Below are 21,377 nucleotides of genomic sequence, written 5' to 3'. Positions count from 1 at the left end.
AACCCGCACTACTCTTTCTATCTTTACCAAACAGGTGGATGGTGTCAGAATGAATCTCCCGCTTGAGCTGGATGATGGGGAAGTGCAAGCCTATCAGAGTGGCCTTGTCATCACCCTGCAGACTCACTTTGGCTTGAAGGTGACTTATGACACCAGGTCCATGGTCACAGTAGAAATGCCATCCTCTTACCAAGGCACTCTGCTAGGTCTCTGTGGCAACTACAACAGCAACCCAGGCGATGACTTTGCTCTCCCAGGAGGGGAACAGGCAACGTCAGCGGAAGTCTGCGCCAAGGGCTGGGTCGTGGCTGAAAAGGGTGTGAAATGTCAGACCGGATGTGGTGGCCAGTGTCCCTCCCCCCCTCCAACAGACACACACGAGTCCAAAGACAAGTGTGACATCTTGAAAGATCCAAAGGGTCCATTTGCAAAGTGCCACGCAACTGTGCCACCTCAGAAGCATTTTGATGAATGTGTGAAAGACCTTTCAGAACAAGGGGGGAAAGACGAGGTCCTCTGCCAACACTTGCAGAACTATGTTGCCATTTGCCAGGAGGCTGGAGCCTCAGTCGACCTCTGGAGAAATGACACATTCTGCCGTGAGTGTCTTTAATATGAGACCCAATTATATATTACATGGATACTAGTGGGGCATGGGGGAGGGTAAAAAGCCTGATATTGTCAATAAGAGTTTCAACTTTATTGTTGTCAATGTACCTTCTCTACTATTTATATTAAACACATATCACATAACTATCCTACGCATGTTTTACATGTTAGCTAAAACATGCCCAGAGAACAGTCAATATGAGCTCTGCGCTGACACCTGCACTACCACCTGCGCCAGTCTAACAAAATCTCCCAAGTGCTCACGCTGCCAGGAGGGATGTGAGTGTTTGGATGGTTTTGCATTTGATGGTGGGATTTGTACACCTCTTGGAAAATGCGGGTGTGTGGTTGACGGACTGTACTTAAAGGTTTGTATGTGTTTATTTGTGTTTCAGTATGTTTCTATCTATTGTACGTATTTTTTCATAATGCTTTCTGGCATTTCTTACTGATTTTACGTAGTTTACACACAAAACCAGCAGTGTTTGGATGACAAGTCAGTAGTTGGTCAACCAATTTGTCTGAAAGCCCATTGGTCCAATGTCAGGGTCTTGATGACATTGTGTTTGAAGAACATCTCTACTTCACCCCAGAAGTCACACAAACAGGGCTTAAAGGATTTATCCGGAGTTGGAACAAATTTGCCTGTTTTTTGCATGTTTGGGATGAAATAAAGTCACTCTAGAGCAAAATCAAGGCAAAAGGATGCGTTTTGAGAAAGTTTGATAATATCACGTTAGCCTCGTTAGCCATATCAGCTATGCAATATGAAAGATGCGGGCATCGTTTTTCGGCGGTTACACACATTTCAAAAACACAACATTTTAAAGTCTTGCACAGCTCAAAACAACGTCACACTTACCTCGTAATATGTTGAGGGTATCCACACATAAACCGAAGTGTCCAAAGTCCTTCATGTATTCTTGAAAGGTCTGCAGAATGTGTTTTGTGAAGCTACTACCTTGAGAATATCTAAATTACGGTCAAGACAACTATTTGACACTAAAGCCCACCAAGTAGATTGCCGAGTGCGTCGCACCATCAGCTATGATTATTTCCATAGCGAGTAACCACAGCTGATGGTGCGACGCACTCGGCAATCTACTTGGTGGGCTTTAGTGTCAAATAGTTGTCTTGACCGTAATTTAGATATTCTCAAGGTAGTAGCTTCACAAAACACATTCTGCAGACCTTTCAAGAATACATGAAGGACTTTGGACACTTCGGTTTATGTGTGGATACCCTCAACATATTACGAGGTAAGTGTGACGTTGTTTTGAGCTGTGCAAGACTTTAAAATGTTGTGTTTTTGAAATGTGTGTAACCGCCGAAAAACGATGCCCGCATCTTTCATATTGCATAGCTGATATGGCTAACGAGGCTAACGTGATATTATCAAACTTTCTCAAAACGCATCCTTTTGCCTTGATTTTGCTCTAGAGTGACTGTATTTCATCCCAAACATGCAAAAAACAGGCAAATTTGTTCCAACTCCGGATAAATCCTTTAATGTCTAAAGTAGCGAACCACCACTTTAAGTTAAGAGTGTGCACAGAGAAACTGACTAATTATTGTTTACAGACGCATAACACAAATTGACAAGAGCGTGGCTAAAGATATATACCACGTTGTTTATGTACGTTTCCGATTCCTACAGTCTGGGGAGACCGTGGTTACAGGAGAGGACTGCACAGAGAAGTGTACATGTTTGGGTGGAGTGTACTCGTGTGAGAAAACAAGGTGCACAGAAGATCAAGTGTGTTCTATCAGGGAAGGTGTAAAGAACTGCTATGATGTTGGTGAGTCCCCTGTCTCAATACAATACTGTTATGGAACTTGATTGTGTTGTATAGAACTGGGAAGTAAAAATGTATTATTTATTTTGCATTGTCTGTGTCAGACCCTTGCGAGCAGAAAGCGTGCCGTGAAAAAGAAAGGTGTGTGAAGAACGGGACTGTTGTCCAGTGTGTGGCAGAGTCTCAGGCCAGCTGTTGGGTCATGGGGGACCCCCACTATCGAAGCTTCGATGGCAAGACGTTCTCTTTTCAAGGCACATGTTCATATACTCTGGTTCAGACAAGTGGCAAAGATAAAACACTGACTCCTTTCAGTGTAGTTACCAAAACGGAGTTGGAATCCCTCCACAGAGGTGCCTACTTAAAGACTGCAACCATCCGGATGGCAGATGTCAATATCGTTATTGTTTATGGTGATCCTGGAAAACTGATGGTCCGTAACTTTTAGTTGAAATGTGTCTTATCTATTGTAGTAAACATTAACCACTCAGATGAATTGTTTAACATGCAGCTCAAGTAATTTTCAAGTATTTTTTACGACTTACTAAATTAAATGCATTTTTCATCAGATTGATGGATCCTATCGCAATCTTCCTCTAACTCTGGACTCCGGAAAAATCAAGATTACCCAGAAGAGCTATCAGGGTTTCATCAAGACAGACTTTGGAGTGGAGATCATCTTTGATTGGGGAGAGGACCTGAAGGTCATTGTGTCAAGTAGCTACTTTGATAACCTGGAGGGGCTGTGTGGAAACTACAACGATGACCCATCAGATGACTTCTCTCTGCCCAAGGGCAACATCGTCAGTGACCTGCCAAAGTTTGCAGAGGCTTGGGGTCTCCCAGAGACCAACCAGTCCTGTTTGCATGCCTGCCTCGGTACCTGCCCTGACTGCCCAGATGAATCAGTCTATAAGAAAAGGCAATACTGTGGTGAGATCGTGGAGAAGGATGGGGTATTTGCAGCCTGTCATGCCCACATTTCACCACTGCCTCTCATGGCAGACTGCATTTACAACATGTGCACCCACCCTGACAAGGAGTTTCTGTGCACGGCCATGGCCAACTATGTGGGAATGTGCCAGCAGAAGGGTGCTGAGGTCTCTAACCAGTGGTTACAGTCACTTAATTGCTGTAAGTATAATTTCCATCAGCCAATTGAGAAAAAAATCGGTACAGAATTAGACTTTCTTTTACATTTACACCAGACAAGTTCTGTGTTCGAAGCAAAGCAGGAAAAACAGTTACAGCTTTCCATAGGAAATAGTGGAATGTACTAGGGCTGTCCTAAACGATTATTTTTCTACCGATTAATCTATCAACAATTTTTTTCCCGAATAGTCGATTAGTCAAACAATTAATTTTTCAGGTACTCTAGCACTTTAATCTTCAAGAAAATTGGTAATAAAAGAAAGAAAATGTTTAAATTAGGTCCCTGAGCTCACAATGAGCTTGAAATCATGATAGTAGCTTATTTACTCTGAAATACAGCGTCCAATTCATACGTGCTGGGCAATTTTAGGTTTCAATTAAGTAAGAAAGCATTAGTTAAGTAAGTAAAAAAGCATTGAATTAAATTAAACAATTAGTCGACGATGAAAATGCTTGTCGACTAATTTTTGTAGTCGATTAGTCACGATTAGTCGGGAATTTGACTAAACTCACAAGGTGGCCATCTTTTCCTGATTGCATATTTAGGTGGGAAGTTAAACTAAAATAGATCCGTCAGATTTCACTCAGTCACTGGATATATCATCTCATGATGACAAGATGGCTGGAAAACTTAACATTCCTACCAGTTTGCACAGTACTATGACAATGTAGGATGTCATAGAAATATGGCTGTTGTATGATATTGGTCAATGACTTCATTAATGTAGTCAATAATATCACTAATGTGAACTGTATATCCTACATAAGACCATGGTATATTGCAAAAAATGAATGTAATTTTGCTAAATTTGCTTTATTGAAACAGAAATCTGAAAAGTGTGGAGTCATTGAAGACTGAAGACATTGAATTCCTGCAGCACCCTGCCAGGGCATGAGCAAACAATACTTAACAGCATTTCCCCTTCTTCAATCAATAGATAAGTCATAAGGGGGGGAAAGCCGGATCTTTGCAATAACATTATTTGTTCCATTTCTTATTCTACTCAATGTTTTGTGAATTGTCTAACATTTAGCCTATCGCAATATGTAATCAACCCCATTGTACTGCAGTCTGCCAGTCCTCTCTTCATGAAACTGGTCTACTGACTCAACAGTTGTATAAATATAGTTTTTAAGAACATGATTGTTAAGGTTTTTCTGTTCTTTTGTATGGCAGAACCCTTGAGGAGGAAGCCTTCTAATAATGCAACTTGCTTTGTCATTGTTAAATGTATTGCAGATCTGTAACTGATTTATTCAGCCTGCATAAATCTGAGAGCATACCATTACATTGTGTCAGACGGCTGTTTTGTGTGAGTTGCATTAGTCAGTCATCTGCAGTCTTGGGTTACATTGATATGGTGACTATCAAAATATAAGACGCAAAAGGGGCGAATCGTCTTCAATTTTTCTATGCCTTTTACACAAGGACGACTGCGATTGGATATGACAAAATGCTTTATCTGAAGTGTCTTTCATTCACATGACAACCTCACCGTTGAGGCCTGAAGACGCAAAAATCTGGATAAATGTGACCTGAAGGTGTAAGGTATGTGAACATGTTTAGGGTTTTTTGCCGTTTAGATGGAGATGGAACACGGGTCGTCTTCAAAACTCTGCACTCTGGAAGGAGTCTTCAGATTTTTCCATTGTATATCCTCAAGCGGGTTTGCCGTGTAAACGAAAGGCACTTCTGATATTGACATTAAATATTTTGTTTTCCATCACAATCATCCTCATATAAAGGGCCCCTAACAGATGACAAATGTGTCAGTGCATGGTCCATGGTTAGTGCATGAAGCACACAGTGTAGTGTACTAAGGTATTTAAATTAATGCATATTGTCATGGTAAAGTTTGGAACACTGACGTTGTGCTCTTGCTGGGAGTATCTGACCTGCATGGCACTAGCTCGCCATTGGTTAGCTACTGTTTATATTTCTTAGCTTCTCGTGCTTGTATTTACTTTCCGGCACTCCAAATGTCCTATAAAATACAGGAAGAGTTTGGTCGTCTCATCAACATTACTTACAGAAATGAGAGACCATTGATAAAATTTTTCTACTCAACAGGTCAGGTTTTTCTGTTATGTAAACATGGTAGCCGCTTATTCCGCACAGTGTTCATTAGTGGTGTGGATCGTCAATGCTCTCACGATTCAATCCAATTATGACCCGGAGGGTAACGATTCGATTCGATCCGATCCGATCCAATTCAACGATGCATTGCAGGTCCAGGTCCTCTACCAATACGCTATGTTTCATGTTACAAACATCTAGCCTAATTGTCTATTATTGTTCACAACATTCGCACCCCACCAGGGCTGAGCTCAAACATTAATATTATTGTAATGTGCAATTAAAGAAAAAGAAAGAGGCGACTGTGTGGGCGCAACCGCAGCCAACAGTAATTCGTTTGTCAACCACCTTATCCAAATCGACCTCAATGCCCTCCTCCCATAGATTACTAACACATTCTATACCTCCTCCATATCCAAGATAACTGTCACGACCAAGACGCGCGGCCCCATCCTTGTCCGAAACAGATTCATTTTTAAACTGCCAGCCTACTTACTCGTCGGTAGGCTAGATGGTTCCGCTTTGCCAAGGGTGAAACTTGGGGAGACATGTGGAAACGGCCGGGCATCACTGCGTGCATATTGGCTATTCAATTAATGTGATGAAGGATGGTCAAACTTTAGATGCTGCATGCCATGAAAGGGGCAATTTTTCGTGAGCAGCTAGGTAAAATGTTTAGGGGTCGGGAGGGAGGAACTGAACAGTTGTCAAATAACTTGGGCCCTACTTGACTATGTCCTGAAATCGGCAACCTGTAGGCGATATAGCCTACACACTGGCCCAGAATATGTAGCCAGCCTATCTGCTAAATAGCCACTGCGCAGGGCTAACCACCACATAAGTACATTTCACGAGCTTGTTAGTTCAATGCGATTTGCCAAAGTTGGTTGCTGCACCAATGCGTTAAAAAGGATTCATGGGGGAACAACGCATAATACAAAAAAAAACCACAAAGCCTACCTTGGCGCTTAACCCATTATTGTCTTACCTTAAGTTGTCTTATTTCAACGAAGCTTGTTTGATATAATCAACGTAGATCCATGCAAACAAATTATCTGACTGCCGCATGCCTTCACGTCGCGAACATTATAGACACCTAGACACCTGACCTGACTTCAGCCATTCGTTAGTCTCGCCCCTCCTACCGGCAAAGCTGCGCTAGAGGTTACATTAGCTCTAGTTCTAATGCAAACACGAGCTTTAACTGAACCGTGTGATGAACAGCATCACCTGTTTTAGGCTATCATTTATTAATCCCGAGGGAAATTAAGGACAATATAGGCCTATAGATATTTTGTAAACGCATGGGTCTACTTTGTATTATTATTCAGTGTCTCTTCTGGAGGTCGGTATCTTAATTTGCAAACCAGATATTTGGTGCCAGTTTCTCGACCTAAGATGGATGCTACAAGAAAAGTAACCAGATGGCAGTAAAACGCCTGCGAATTAATCCATGTGTGATCGACTCGAAAAATTAAACCAAGCTGTGTTATCCCATTCGTCCACAACGGGGAAAATTAAACATGTCACCCATCATTGAAAAGCATGGGCACCAAGGGCGAAACTTTGATTTTGACATTGGTAGGAACACAAAAGTGCTCCAAGACAAAGATTTTTTGCATTATCAATCATAGGTTCATGTCATGCAGATGTAGGGCACGGTCTACGAATATGGTCATTGATCCACGTTGATTTATAAGCACGAGCGGTGCTGTCCCCATAGCCTATTTGTTTCAAACATGTATGACGCACAATGCCGAATTTGATGTCACGCTTTCAAATACGTTGGATATTGAGAACAGAGAACGAGACACGGAATAGGTTAGAGGTAGGCCTAGGTGAAATTAATGTGGAGAGCACGGTCTATGAATATGGTCATTGAGCCACGTCGATTTATAAGCACGAGCGGTGCTGTCCCCATAGCCTATTTGTTTAAAAAATGTATGACGCGCAATGCCGATTTAATGTCACGCTTTCAAAGACGTTGATTATTCGGAGAACGAGACACGGAATAGGTTAGAGGTTGATGAAATTCATGTGGAGAGAGAGAAAGAGAGAGAGAGAGAGTGGGCAGCACCAACCCTTTGGATGTAGTGATGCACACGCAACCGAAATTGGAAGAAAAGACAGGGAGAGAGGAGAGGCAAAATGGGAGGCGCGGGTACTCAGACCTCCAGACCCATCCCCTTCTGGTGTTGAACATATAGGCTACTTGGGAAGTTTTCATGTTTTTTTCATTTGTTTGTTTTGTTTCATGATTATTTTAAATGTATTAATACACCGAATCGATCCGGCTTGTGGCCGAATCGATGCTGAATCGTCCATGCCATGGATCGCGATCCTTTGCCACATCGATTACTTTTGACGACCCTAGTGTTCATCATTCACATACTGCCTTTTTGACTGTTATTAGGGCAGCATCCGGGTACTTCCAGTGCACTGAATTTTCAGCACGAACGTCCTATGCACTGAAAAATAATGCCCAAAGTGCACAAGTGTGTCATTTGAGACACGCTGCTTGTGTGAACTGGATTTAGTACCACATTGAAACTGACTTGTTAGGTGTAATATCTTACCCCATTGATGCCTGATGTTGCGTTGCGCAATATTGGCCCTAGCGTCTGGAGCTGCATTATGCAACATTCAGGCTCATGAGATTTGATACAACTTTATTAAAAATATCTGTTTGTTTGAGATGAATGAACACATTCTAATGAAAGATGAGGGTCTTAGCGTTTAAATGCAACTTAGTGCATATTTTCATGTGCTTCAGAAGCTGAGATATTTATGTTTCTTTAGGCTGAGGGCAGCTTTTCTGAAAGGTACACTGAGATTTTTAGTTGTTTATTTCTAGAATTCATGCTACCCATTCACTAATGTTACCTTTTTCATGAATACTTACCACCACCATCAAATTCTAAGTATTCATTATGACTGGAAAAATTGCACTTTTCATACATGAAAAGGGGGATCTTCTCCATGGTCCGCCATTTTGAATTTCCAGAAATAGCCATTTTTAGTTGCAAAAATGACAGTACTTGTGCCATACTAGAAAATATGAGTATATAACTTAGTAAACTTTCATGAAAACATCAAAATTGGCAATAGGAAGCCCAGTTTCGATGAGCAGCATAGTTGCAGTACATTTTTTGACCATTTCCTGCACAGTGTACCTTTAAAAAGGGCTCAGGCATTCAGCAACCTTTTTTGCAGGAGCCTTGGGCATCAATGGGTTAAGGCGGGCATACAGTACATAGTGCGATATGTGCATAACTCACATCCCCACACTATACGACCTGAGGGTTGGATGCGAGCACAATGCTCACCCTGTATGACACGACAGGATTGTTTTCCAGAACTGCCGATGACAAAAACGCGGAAGGGAAGCGCACCTGAGGTGGACATGAGGATGCAATCAAAGGCAGATCTCTCTGCATTTCTGCATGTGTAGTGTCAAATCGGGTCTGGTCCCGACCAGGATTTTTCTTGCCACCCTACGTTTGCTAATCGCTAGCTGGTCTGGAGGTGAAATCCCTTGTCGTTACCCCATGTATACTACACACTGCAAGACTCACGATTGACCTATTCGCAATAGGTCAATTCCCAATTCCCAAAAAGCTGTGCGAGTGACAAATCGTGGCAAAATCATGACAAAAGTCACACAGTGTATGCCTGGCATTGCACTCATGAAGGCAATGGTAAACTAACTACGATTAGGTATCAGGGGGAAATCCCATTGCCCATCACATCCTATGCACAGAGCACCAAGCACAACATCGTACCCATATGAAAGCCTCAAATTCACAAAATACAGCACACACCCACACAACCAGAAAACATTCAGAAAGGCTCTGATAAGCCCAGCCGTGGCTTAGTCGGCCGGGCACTGGACTGTTCCCCGGAGACCTAGGTTCGATTCCCGACAAGGGTCATTTCCCGATCCTCACCCCTCTCTCTGTCCCACTCATTTCCTGTCTCACCTTTCACTGTCTTGTCTAAATAAAGCCCCCCATTTTGGCTAGTGGGTTTCCTGGCTCACTAGCCATTGGGCCTTTTCACTAGCCATATTTTTTAAACCATCATAGCAGCTGTAATGAATTATATAATAGGCTGTAATAATGTAGGCCTAACGTAGGCTAATATAGAAAAATAAAAGTGTACTTAATATATACTTAATAAGTACGTTTTATTGTATTTAAAGTGTACTTCAAAAGTGTGTATTTAAAGAATGTTATTTTGGGACAACTTATAGTATACTTAAATGTACTTGAAATATAATTAAGTAGAGCTTAAACACATTTTAAGTTGACTTTTTTGTACTAAAATTAAACTTTGTATAAGTGTACTTAATATACTAAAAATATATTTAACTTTAAGTACATTATAAGTATACTAACCAAGTCACTTTAAAATGTGTTTAATGTGTACTTTAGCATGCGGATAAGTGCATTTTAAGTACATTAGAAATCTATTTTAACGTCATGAGAAAGTACTTTATAGTATACTGCAGAAGTACATACTTAAGTTGTGTTATTTTGGGACAACTTATAGTATACTTAAATACACTTGAAATATAATTAAGTAGAGCTTAATCACATTTTAAGTTGACTTTTTTGTACTAAAATCAAACTTTGTACAAGTGTACTTAATATACTAAAATATATATTTAACTTTAAGTACATTATAAGTATACTTACCAAATCACTTTAAAATGTGTTTAATGTGTACTTTAGCATGCGGATAAGTGCATTTTAAGTACATTAGAAATCTATTTCAATGTCATGAGAAAGTACCTTATAGTATACTGCAGAAGTACATACTTAAGTTGTGTTATTTTGGGACAATTTATAGTATACTTAAATACACTTGAAATATGATTAAGTACAGCTTAAACACATTTTAAGTTGACTTTTTTGTACTAAAATTAAACTTTGTACAAGTGTACTTAATATACTAAAATCATACTTACTTTAAGTACATTTCAAATATATTCACAAAAATCGCTTTAAGTGCATTTTAAGTGTATTGACTCTAAATGTATTTTAAGTATACTACAAGTAGATTTTACTTTAAGCACATTTCAAATATATTTATTTTAAGTACACTTTAAATATATTTCAAAAGTATATGAAAAATCATTGATGTAATCTCTAATTACTCATTTCCATTGTACATTGTCTTGTTCACAACCATCAGCCATTCACATGAACCTTCCTTTCACCTTCACTTCAGACAACAACCACTGCCTCAACCAGGATTTGAACCCACAATTCACTGAACCACAGACCTGCACTCTAACCACTAGACCACAACTACCTGTTCTTCAACAGGCACAATTACGTTCTTGAAGTAATAGTCTTGAGTAGTACACTTTAGGTATACTTTTATACACCTAAAGTGTATCTGCTAAAAAACGTACTTGGTTGCTTAGCAGCACCTTTACTGCAAATTGTTAACACCTCTATGCTTACAGGCATTTTTCCAAGCTCATTCAAAACAGCCATGGTAAAGCCACTCCTAAAAAAGACAAATTTAGATCAGAATTCTTTAAACAACTACAGACCTATATCAAACCTCCCCTTTATAAGCAAGGTACTAGAAAAAGTTGTATTTAAACAGCTTAATCAACATCTGGCTGGGAATGATATCTTGGAAAAATTCCAATCAGGCTTTAGAGCCAACCATAGCACCGAAACAGCACTAACCAAAATAATAAGTGATCTTAGGCTCAACACTGCCGCAAACAAAGTTTCAGCACTTATCCTCCTCGACCTCAGTGCCGCCTTTGACACGATAGACCACAACATACTAATTGACCGCCTTGAATCTTGGGTAGGCTTGTCCGGTCACGTCTTAGAGTGGTTCAAAACATATATTACAGGAAGACAGTTTTTTGTCACCATCGGAGAATACGTCTCCAACAAGTATGATGTGCCTTTTGGAGTTGCTCAGGGTAGTTGCTTGGGCCCTCTCCTCTTCTCTCTCTATATGTTGCCCCTGGGCTCCATCATCAGAGAGCACAATGTTGATTTTCATAGCTATGCCGATGACACTCAACTATATATCTCTGTCGAGCCTAGCCAAACCACTGCCATTCATGCCTTGACTAAATGCATGTCTGCCATTACAGATTGGATGAACAGTAACTTCCTAAAATTAAATGAAGATAAAACTGAAGTGTTGCTCATTGGGCCTAAGAAAAAACGTGCAAAACTCCACTCAAGCCTAGGTGACCTAAGCATACACATTAAAGATAAGGTTACTAGCCTAGGTGTGGTCATAGACTCGGATTTGAGCTTTGAGCCTCACATCAACAAGATAACAAAATCTGCTTTTTTCCATCTTAGAAATGTCAACAAAGTGCGCGGCTTGGCCCCCCGACAAGACGCTGAGAAACTTATTCATGCCTTTGTCACCAGTAGGATAGACTACTGCAATGCTCTTTTCTCCGGTCTCCCAAAAAAATTAATTGACAAATTGCAACTCATTCAAAATTCTGCGGCAAGAATCCTAACAAGAACCAGAATGAGAGAGCACATCTCTCCTGTCTTGGCAGACCTGCACTGGTTACCTGTCTCATACAGAATCGACTTTAAGATTCTGCTCACAGTATTTAAAGCATTAAATGGACTTGCCCCTAGCTATATCTCAGACATGCTCTCTTTTTATGCCCCTGCTCGAGCTCTCAGGTCCACTGATGCCAAGCTGCTAAGGACCCCCACCCCCCCGCAGAAGAAGATCGGCGACGCCGCGTTTGCCTGCTATGCGCCCAAGAGATGGAACGCCCTCCCCATCGAGATCCGATCAGCCACCTCCGTCGACTCCTTTAAGAAGCAGCTGAAGACCCACCTCTTCATCCTTGCCAACTCCTAGCTGCCAAGGCGTCATAGTGTCCCAGCCGCCGCAGCGCCCTTACTACTCGCAATCCAGCCCTGGCAGGGGGCTCCCCTAGGTGGCCGCTGGTCTCTGCCTGAGGTTTCTTCCTGACTACAGGGGGTCTTCTTTCTCAGACCTCACTGAGCTTTTTTTCCCCCTCACAAACTATGAATCAAGCGAAAGGGAGTTTTTCCTCACCCCTGATGCCACCAGGGGCCGCACCTGAGCGCCCAATCTCTGTGTGACTATCTATGACTTATGATAGGCCCAGCCGCTATGGACCTTACACATCTAAGAATCCTGGTCCTAACCTACGTTGACCTTATGACTCTACATTCTCTGTCTATCTCTTCTTCCTCTGCCTTCCTGCTTTTTCTGCCTCTCCTCTATACCTCTCCTTTTAAATCTATCTCTAACAATGTTTTTTCCCATTTGTTAAGCACTTTGAGTTACATGCCTTGTATGACACAGTGCTATACAAATACAATTATTATTATTATTATTATTATATACTTAATAATAATACTTAGAAATCATTGGTGGTGGTATGCTTTTATCGAATTAAAGACACTTTTACATGTTTAATTTGTGCACCAAAAAGTACACTTAAAGTGCACTTAATACACTAATAACACAACTTAAGTACAGACTTAAGTATTGTGCTTAAAAGTTTAATAGGTAAGGCCTTACATGCCTTTTTAAGATCTGTTTGTGCTCTTCAATATGGTGTTTTTACCATGAAAATACATTAACAAAATGGAAGGTGGAAGGTTATTTAATGTTACAAAGCATAATGAATAAATAAGCCTAGGTTAAAATACACTAAAATGATGGTTAAAAAAAGTACCCATGTGAAAAAAAGTGTACTTAATATACTTAATAAGTATGTATTTTTGTATTTAAAATATACTTCAAAAGTGTGTATTTAAAGAATGTTATTTTGGGACAACTTATAGTATACTTAAATACACTTGAAGTATCACTTTTAATCACTTTAAAAGATGTTTAATGTGTACTTTAACATGTGGTTAAGTGTAACTATTTATAGTATGCTACAAATCTATTTCAAGGTCATAAGAAAGCACTTTATAGCATGCTGCAGAAGTACATACTTAAGTTGTGTTATTTTGGGACAACTTATAGTATACTTAAATACACTTGAAATATAATTAAGTAGAGCTTTAACACATTTTAAGTTGACTTTTTGGTACTAAAATCAAATTTTTGTACAAGTGTACTTAATATACTAAAATCATACTTAACTTTAAGTACGTTTCAAATATTATTTCTAATACAAAACTTTAGCACATTAGTTTTAGAATATAAATACACTTAAAATACACTTAAAATATACTACACTAACAGTATGTTTTCAAATACCACACTTAAGCACTTTAAAAATACAAATACACTTAAAATACAATTGAAGTGGTTCAAGATAACAAGAAAAATAACATAAAATTATTTACACATTCATACATTTCATTAAAGACAATTAATATTAGTGCCAAAAAGGCAATATAGTAAGTATGCAAAAAAAATATGCATATTTGTAAAGGTCGTAAAATAAAGTTTAGGTAAGTATAACTGATAATGTATATTTTCTAACACTATGTTTGAGTACATTTTTTAAGAACAAAGTTTAATACATTAAACTAGCAGTACATTTTCTAATACCATACATTACTATAATGGTGTACTGTGTATGATTTTTCGTAGTTTATTTCCAAAATTCATGCTGGAAAAAGGGAGTCATTCATCATCATCATAAATTGGGGTTCTTGTCCATGTTCCGCCTTTTTGATTTTCCAGATATAAAAATGTTTTGCTAGGAAAATGACTGTAATGGCCAGTAATTAGTTTATTTATTTTGTAAATATACTTAAAATACATTTAAATACAAAACACTAATACTGTATTTTCTAAAACCACTCTTAAGCACATTACTTTAAAAATACAAATGTACTTAAAATACATTTAAATACAATACACTAATAGTGTATTTTATAACACTACACTTTAACACATCACTTTTAAAATATAAATGTACTTAAAATAGACTTAAAATAGAATATACTAATAGTATATTTAACAATACCACACTTAAGCACATTACTTTAAAAATACAAATGTATTTACAATACATTTAAATACAATACACTAATAGTGTATTTTATAATACTACACTTTAACACATTACTTTTAAAATACAAATGTACTTAAAATAGACTTAAAATACAATATACTAATAGTATATTTGACAATACTAGACTTTAGCACATTACTTTTAAAATACAAATATACTTACAATACATTTAAATACAATACACTATTAGTGTACTTTATGATACTACACTTAAGTACATCACTTTTAAAATACAAAGATACTTAAAATACACTTAAAATATAATACACTAATAGTACACTGTATAATGCTACACTTTATAGCACATTACTTTTAAAATACAAATGTACTTAAAATAGACTTAAAATACAGTATACTAATAGTGTATTTGACAATACTACACTTTAGCACATTACTTTTAAAATACAAATGTACTTACAATACATTTAAATATAATACACTAATAGTGTATTTTATAAATCTACACTTAAGTATATAACTTTTAAAATACAAAGATACTTAAAATACACTTAAAGTATAAAACACTAATAGTATAATTTATAATGCTACACTTTAGCACATTACTTTTAAAATACAAATATACTTGAAATACACTTAAAATATAATACACTAATAGTATATTTGACAATACTACACTTAGCACATTACTTTTAAAATACAAATATACTTAAAATACATTTAAAATACAATACACTAACAGTATATTTTATAAAACTATATTTAAGTACATAACTTTAATAATACAAATGCCTTTAAAATGTATTTAAAATACACTAAACTATAAGTATATTTCTAAATACCATACTTCAGTACTGTACTTGATAAATAGAGTGTACTTAAAATATACTTTCAGAAAATTAAATATGTAGATGTGCCCACGGAACCGAGAGAGAGGAGATGAGCATATAGTATATAAAGGGGGTTCAGTTTGGGAAAGTCCTCTGGGACTGCCCTGCTGTTCTCCGGGCTCGCGACTCTCTGTGTTCCGGTGGTCTCCTGCAGCGCATTCGCATCAGTGTACTGTACTGAGTGTATTACTTTTTAAGTGATCTCTTTGTGCAATCTGAGCGTATAAAGTCTTCATCAACAACGAGTAGAACGGTTTGGACAGCACTTCTTTCTGATCTGGTCTACCTCAATCTGACTGTGCCTGGGGGCTGACTTCTCCCAAGAAGAAATCCACGACACTCATCATTCAGAACAGTAACGGATCCGCCAGAATGGCTAGTGAACCTTCGGTATCTACTAGCCAAAGCCGATATTCACCCACATTTGGCCGGCTAGAGGGTGTTAGTGTCAAGCCCTGCCTCTTCTAGAGTTGCTAGGACACATCTAGAAATACAAATAAAAAAGAAAGGCTCTGATGTGATGAGTTGACGAGCAATCTTTGGACAAGGGTGTTCAAAATCAGCACACTGATCAAAACACTTTCGGGCATGACATTATTTCCAAGATCCTAGTGGCTAGAATATTATTTATAAAGGTCTGACCCGTCTTGACAAGTTCTTAAAGGGACACTGTGTGAGATTTTTAGTTGTTTATGTCCAGAATTCATGCTACCCATTCACTAATGTTGCCTTTTTCATGAATACTTACCACCACCATAAAATTCTAAGTATTCATTATGACTGAAAAAATTGCACTTTTCTTACATGAAAAAGGGGATCTTCTCCATGGTCCTCCATTTTGAATTTCCAGAAATAGCCATTTTTAGCTTAAAAAATGACTGTACTTGGGCCATGCTAGAAAATATTAGTTTATTACTCAGCAAACGTCCATGAAAAGATCAAATTTGGCAATAGGCAGCCCAGTTTCAATGAGCAGCATAGTTGCAGTACCCTTTTTGACCATTTCCTGCACAGTGTCCCTTTAAAGAAAAATACATGCATATTAACTGTACACGCACATACACTCGCCTCGAAAAAAGAGTTGTCGCCTACCCATCTGTATGGAATAACAGCTAATAACCTGATTTTCAATTAATCACTTGGCTTCAGAAGTCACTCATATGAAAGCTACAACCCTCTCAAATGAAAATGAATGTAGGCTACAAAAATAAATTTCATGCACCAAAGAAAGATTGACCCTTTAATGAACACAGACAGGGCAGATTTTGACAAGACAAAAGTTTTGTCGCCTATCGAACATAATGTGAAAATGAGCAGATAAGTCACTTCAAAGCACTTCAAATATGCAGATCGGGTGTCATACTTAATCACTGATTCACTCACACCTCTCCAGAAAGTCAACTTTGGCCTTAGGTGTATGTTTAGGGTCATTGTAATCATGGAAAGCAACACAATGAAAATCAATGGAGTTCAATGAGAGATGGTGACATATTTGCTATTCTTCATGATGTAATCAATGATAAAAGCCCTCACACACCAGCAGCATGCATGCAGCTCCACATAAGAGCTGTATCCCTCCCATGTTTGACTTTATGCACCATGTATTTTTCCAAATTCTTCACCTTTAACACCAAAGAAGTCTCTCCCACTGTCCTGTCTCAAAAAAGCCAGCCATGTATGCCAGGCCTAATTCTGACAAAAATGAAGGCTAATGGGACTCTGAATTCAAGATCCCAAGATCAACCATTTTAGAACTGATAGCATCAAAACTATATGGTGTATGGAGATGAAGAATATGTAAAAAGAGAAATGGTGCATAAAGTGAAACATGGTACAGATACAGCTCTTATGAGGAGCTGCATGCATGCTGCAGGTGTTTGAGGGCTTTTATCATTGATTAAATCATGAAGTTAAACATGTATTGCTCTACGAAGAGCGAATATGTCACCATCTCTCATTGAACTCCATTGATTTTCATTGTGTTGCTTTCCATGATTACAATGACCCTAAACATACACCTAAGGCCAAAGTTGATTTTCTGGAGAGGTGAGAGTGATTCAGTGATTAAGTATGACACCCAATCTGCGTATTTGAAGTGTTTTGAAGTGACTGATCTGCTAATTTTCACATTATGTTCGATAGGCGACAAAACTTTTGTCTTGTGAAAATCTGCCCTGTCTGTGTTCAATAAAGGGTCAATCTTTCGTTGGTGCATGAAATTTATTTTTGTACATACATTTTCATTAGGGAGGGTTGTAGCTTTCATATGAACTTCTGAAGCCTAGTGATTAATTGAAAGTCAGGTTATTAGCTGTTATTCCAAACAGATGGGCGACAACTCTTTTGGAGGCGAGTGTACTGTATATATACACACACACAGGCCTCGGGTCTTAACAAACACAATGGGCAGAAAACAACGCCTGTAAAAATGCTTAGAGTCAACAGCTCTGGAAAATTAAATAGACCATATCTGATCTGTGTTCATTATTGACAAAACGACACCACTACACAAATAGCTACCCATGCATAAAAACTGTGTGTTCTTTCCACTAACGGATAGAGGTGTCATAACATCCTGTTTCAAAAAGTTTGCAGTGGATTTCATATTTTAATAGGTGCCAAAGTTAGCATACTTAAGGCAGACCCTAGTGAGTGGTGTTTCAGTGGACTCCAGTTGGGGTTGAATTGAAGGTTTGGGCATCATTTCTTATAGCTGGTAGATTGCAAAATAGGTGGCTGTACACACAGTACATCTTATATTATTATATAGGCCTACATATTGTGCTTCAACGTGTGTATTTGCATGTGGAATCTGTAGATAATGTGTAACAGTATAATACGATACATTTTCGGATGAAACTGCTTAAGGGCATTTACTGTGTTTGTTTTCAGCATGGATACCAAACTACTCGCACTCTGCTTCACTGCAGTGCTACTCACTGGTAAGTACAATGCCTTTATGTCAGCATTCATTTTTTTACATCAACATTATGAGTCACGCACCCACGCATCCCAGAAATGGTTTGCATTTGTGCCAGAGAAAACATTCTTTGTACAAAATAAAGTCTTCGAAATCTTTAGAGATACGTACGCAAGTATACTGTCAGATTAAATCAAAATTAGGGCTGGGAGGATTAATCGACTAATCGGGACTTATCGACTATAAAAACAAGTCGAGAAGAATTTTCATTGTCGACTAATCGTTTCATTTAATTCAATGCTTTTTTATTTACTTTACTAATGCTTTATTATTTTATTGAAACCTAAAATTGCCCAGCACGTATGAATTGGACGTTTTATCTCGGAGTAAATAAGCTACTATCATGATTTAAAGCTCATAGTGAGCTCAGTGACATCATTTTAACGTTTTATTTCTCTTTTTCCCAATTTCCTTGAAGATTGAAGTGCTAGAGTACTTGAAAATTAATCATTTGACCAATCAACTATTGGAAAAAAATAGTTGATAGATAAATCGGGAGAAAAATACGTTTAGGACAGCCCTATTCAAAATTAGTTACTTGTTTCACTAACATGATACCTGAGAATATACAGGGTACCTGGACATTAATTTGATATGTTGATTGGTATTGATTTTAATCTCTCCACTTTATATTTTGTGCAACATTCTTGTGTGCAATATTCAGCAGAAAGAATTACCCACATCACCCGTTCTGTTTTTCATTTGCAGTTAATGGGTGTCCGGACGGCCGTGAATTTCTGACCACCTTCTTGACAAACTACAAACACAGTTATACTCCTGACCAAAAATATCAGCTCATCATTTCTACCCATGAAAGCCCAGCCATCGTCAATGTGCTATTCCCTTCTTATGAGAAGCAGTTGACAATGGCCAAGGGGACAACCATCCGCCTATCTTTACCCAAGGCAGTTGAACTAGATGGCCATGGGCTCAGTGACAAAGTAGTCCGCATCACATCTGACAATTACATCACTGTGACCACATCCAATAGAAAACGGTCCACTGGTGACTACAGCGTAATCCTCCCCACACATCAGCTTGGGAGAGAGTATGTACTGTACACACCGGATCCATGGAAATATGCAGCACTTTTTGCAATTGTAAATGGTGACAAAGTGAACGAGGTTGAGGTCATGCCTGCTGACACACCCGGAAAGCATGACACCTATACATTGCAGCCGTATGAAGCCTTCCAGTTTAAGAATGCCAAGTCTTGGACTGGGACTAGGGTCAGGTCCACACATCCCATAGCTGTTTTAGCAGGGGCAGAGTGTACTCAATTATCCAAATACTGTGAACATGTATATGAACAGCTTATTCCTGTGGAAAGGCTTTCAACTCACTACTTGGTCCCATCTATGATCGGGTCTATTGGTTACACTGATTTGGCCAGCGTGGTTGCAACTGAGGACCATACAACCGTGACCATTACCTGTGGGAAACATGCCAGCAACTACATGTTAGCTGCTGGTGAAACCAAGACTATGAAGATCACATATGGTAAAACCTGTGCAGTAATCAGCAACAAAAAGGTAATGGTTATGTACTTTGGCAATAATTATCCCAATGATGTGTTTCTGACCACCATTCTTCCCACCTCGGAGATGTCAAACAGCTGGTCCTTAGCATTTGAACCACTTTATGAAAGCTCGGCCGTAATTATCTCAGAAGCAAAGAACTCAGGCATGATACAGGGTCTCGAAGGAGCACAGTGGAACATTTTCAATTCCGATTGGACGAGACGGTATGTGTGGACAACCAAAACGTTCACGCGTAAGGAATCAGATACTTTTGTCATTTTTGGAACACCCTTAATGGCAGTTTATATATTTGGAGGATTAAATGCAAATGGCTATGGCACAACTGGAGTCTGCTCTTCAGGTAAGTGTTATTCTAGGTATGAATAACATGAGGTATTCTCATGTTATGAAAATTACAATTCGTAACAGATTGGTGGATGTTTCTATGTGTGTGTGTGTGTGTGTGTGTGTGTGTCTGTGTGCGCATGTGTGTGTTATTCTTCCTGCCAATGTCTTAATTGGTTACTCGCCTGCTCGTCTCGCTGGAACACATTGACATTCTATTGACTTAATTCGCTGAGCATATCAGTGGTCACACTTGATTCAATATGTTGTCATAGCCTGGTCCTAACCTACGTTGACCTTATGACTCTACAATCTCTGTCTATCTCTTCTTCCTCTGCCTTCCTGCTATTTCTGCCTCTCCTCTATACCTCTCCTTTTAAATCCATCTCTAACAATGTTTTTTTCCCATTTGTTAAGCACTTTGAGTTACATGCCTTGTATGACACAGGGCTATACAAATACAATTATTATTATTATTATATATTTTATATTTTATTTGGTATCAGAATTCCCGTTAGCTGATGGACACATCAGCTGCTCTTCCTGGGGTCCACACACAACATCTACCAAACGTATTGCAACATAATTTCTCATCCATGTATCCTTATTTTAGGAAAAGCACCAACTCCGGCACCTGATCCCTGTGATAGCATCATATGTCGGGAAAAGGAGGAATGCCGCGAAGGTGAATGTGTCACCACATCAGAGGACACCTGCTATGCCCTGGGGGATCCCCACTACAGAACATTTGATGGCAGACGCTACGACTTCCAGGGTACCTGCACCTACACCATGGCAAAGGTTGTGAAAAAGGAGACAGGTCTCGTTCCCTTCACAGTCCTGGCCAAGAACAACCACAGAGGGAACCGATGGGTGGCATTTGTGAGGACAGTGACAGTGACTGTCTACAATCACACCGTAGCCATTAGCAACAGACGGGGACAGGTGGAGGTAAGGATTCCAAGACATTTTTAGCAGGTAAAATTTTGCCCTAGTTACTACCATGAGTCCCGTTTATAAATGTGATT

The 21,377-nt window shown here is 38.8% G+C and overlaps 1 protein-coding gene across 1 annotated transcript in view; it reads left to right on the top strand.

Annotated features, from left to right (window-relative positions):
* Positions 1-21,377, top strand: part of LOC134449798 (IgGFc-binding protein-like) — a 68,509-nt gene that overhangs the window by 37,996 nt on the left and 9,136 nt on the right. Inside the window, exons 22-29 of the mRNA XM_063199906.1 lie at positions 35-599; positions 781-977; positions 2,267-2,408; positions 2,510-2,838; positions 2,975-3,539; positions 19,193-19,713; positions 19,798-20,016; positions 20,884-21,300. Coding sequence (XP_063055976.1) covers positions 35-599; positions 781-977; positions 2,267-2,408; positions 2,510-2,838; positions 2,975-3,539; positions 19,193-19,713; positions 19,798-20,016; positions 20,884-21,300 — 2,955 coding nt within the window. The remainder of the gene's footprint in view (positions 1-34; positions 600-780; positions 978-2,266; positions 2,409-2,509; positions 2,839-2,974; positions 3,540-19,192; positions 19,714-19,797; positions 20,017-20,883; positions 21,301-21,377) is intronic.

This window comes from Engraulis encrasicolus, chromosome 5, assembly GCF_034702125.1.
Source record: "Engraulis encrasicolus isolate BLACKSEA-1 chromosome 5, IST_EnEncr_1.0, whole genome shotgun sequence".
NCBI classification, from domain to species: Eukaryota; Metazoa; Chordata; class Actinopteri; order Clupeiformes; family Engraulidae; genus Engraulis; species Engraulis encrasicolus.
This window is presented reverse-complemented; position numbering and strand designations above follow the sequence as displayed.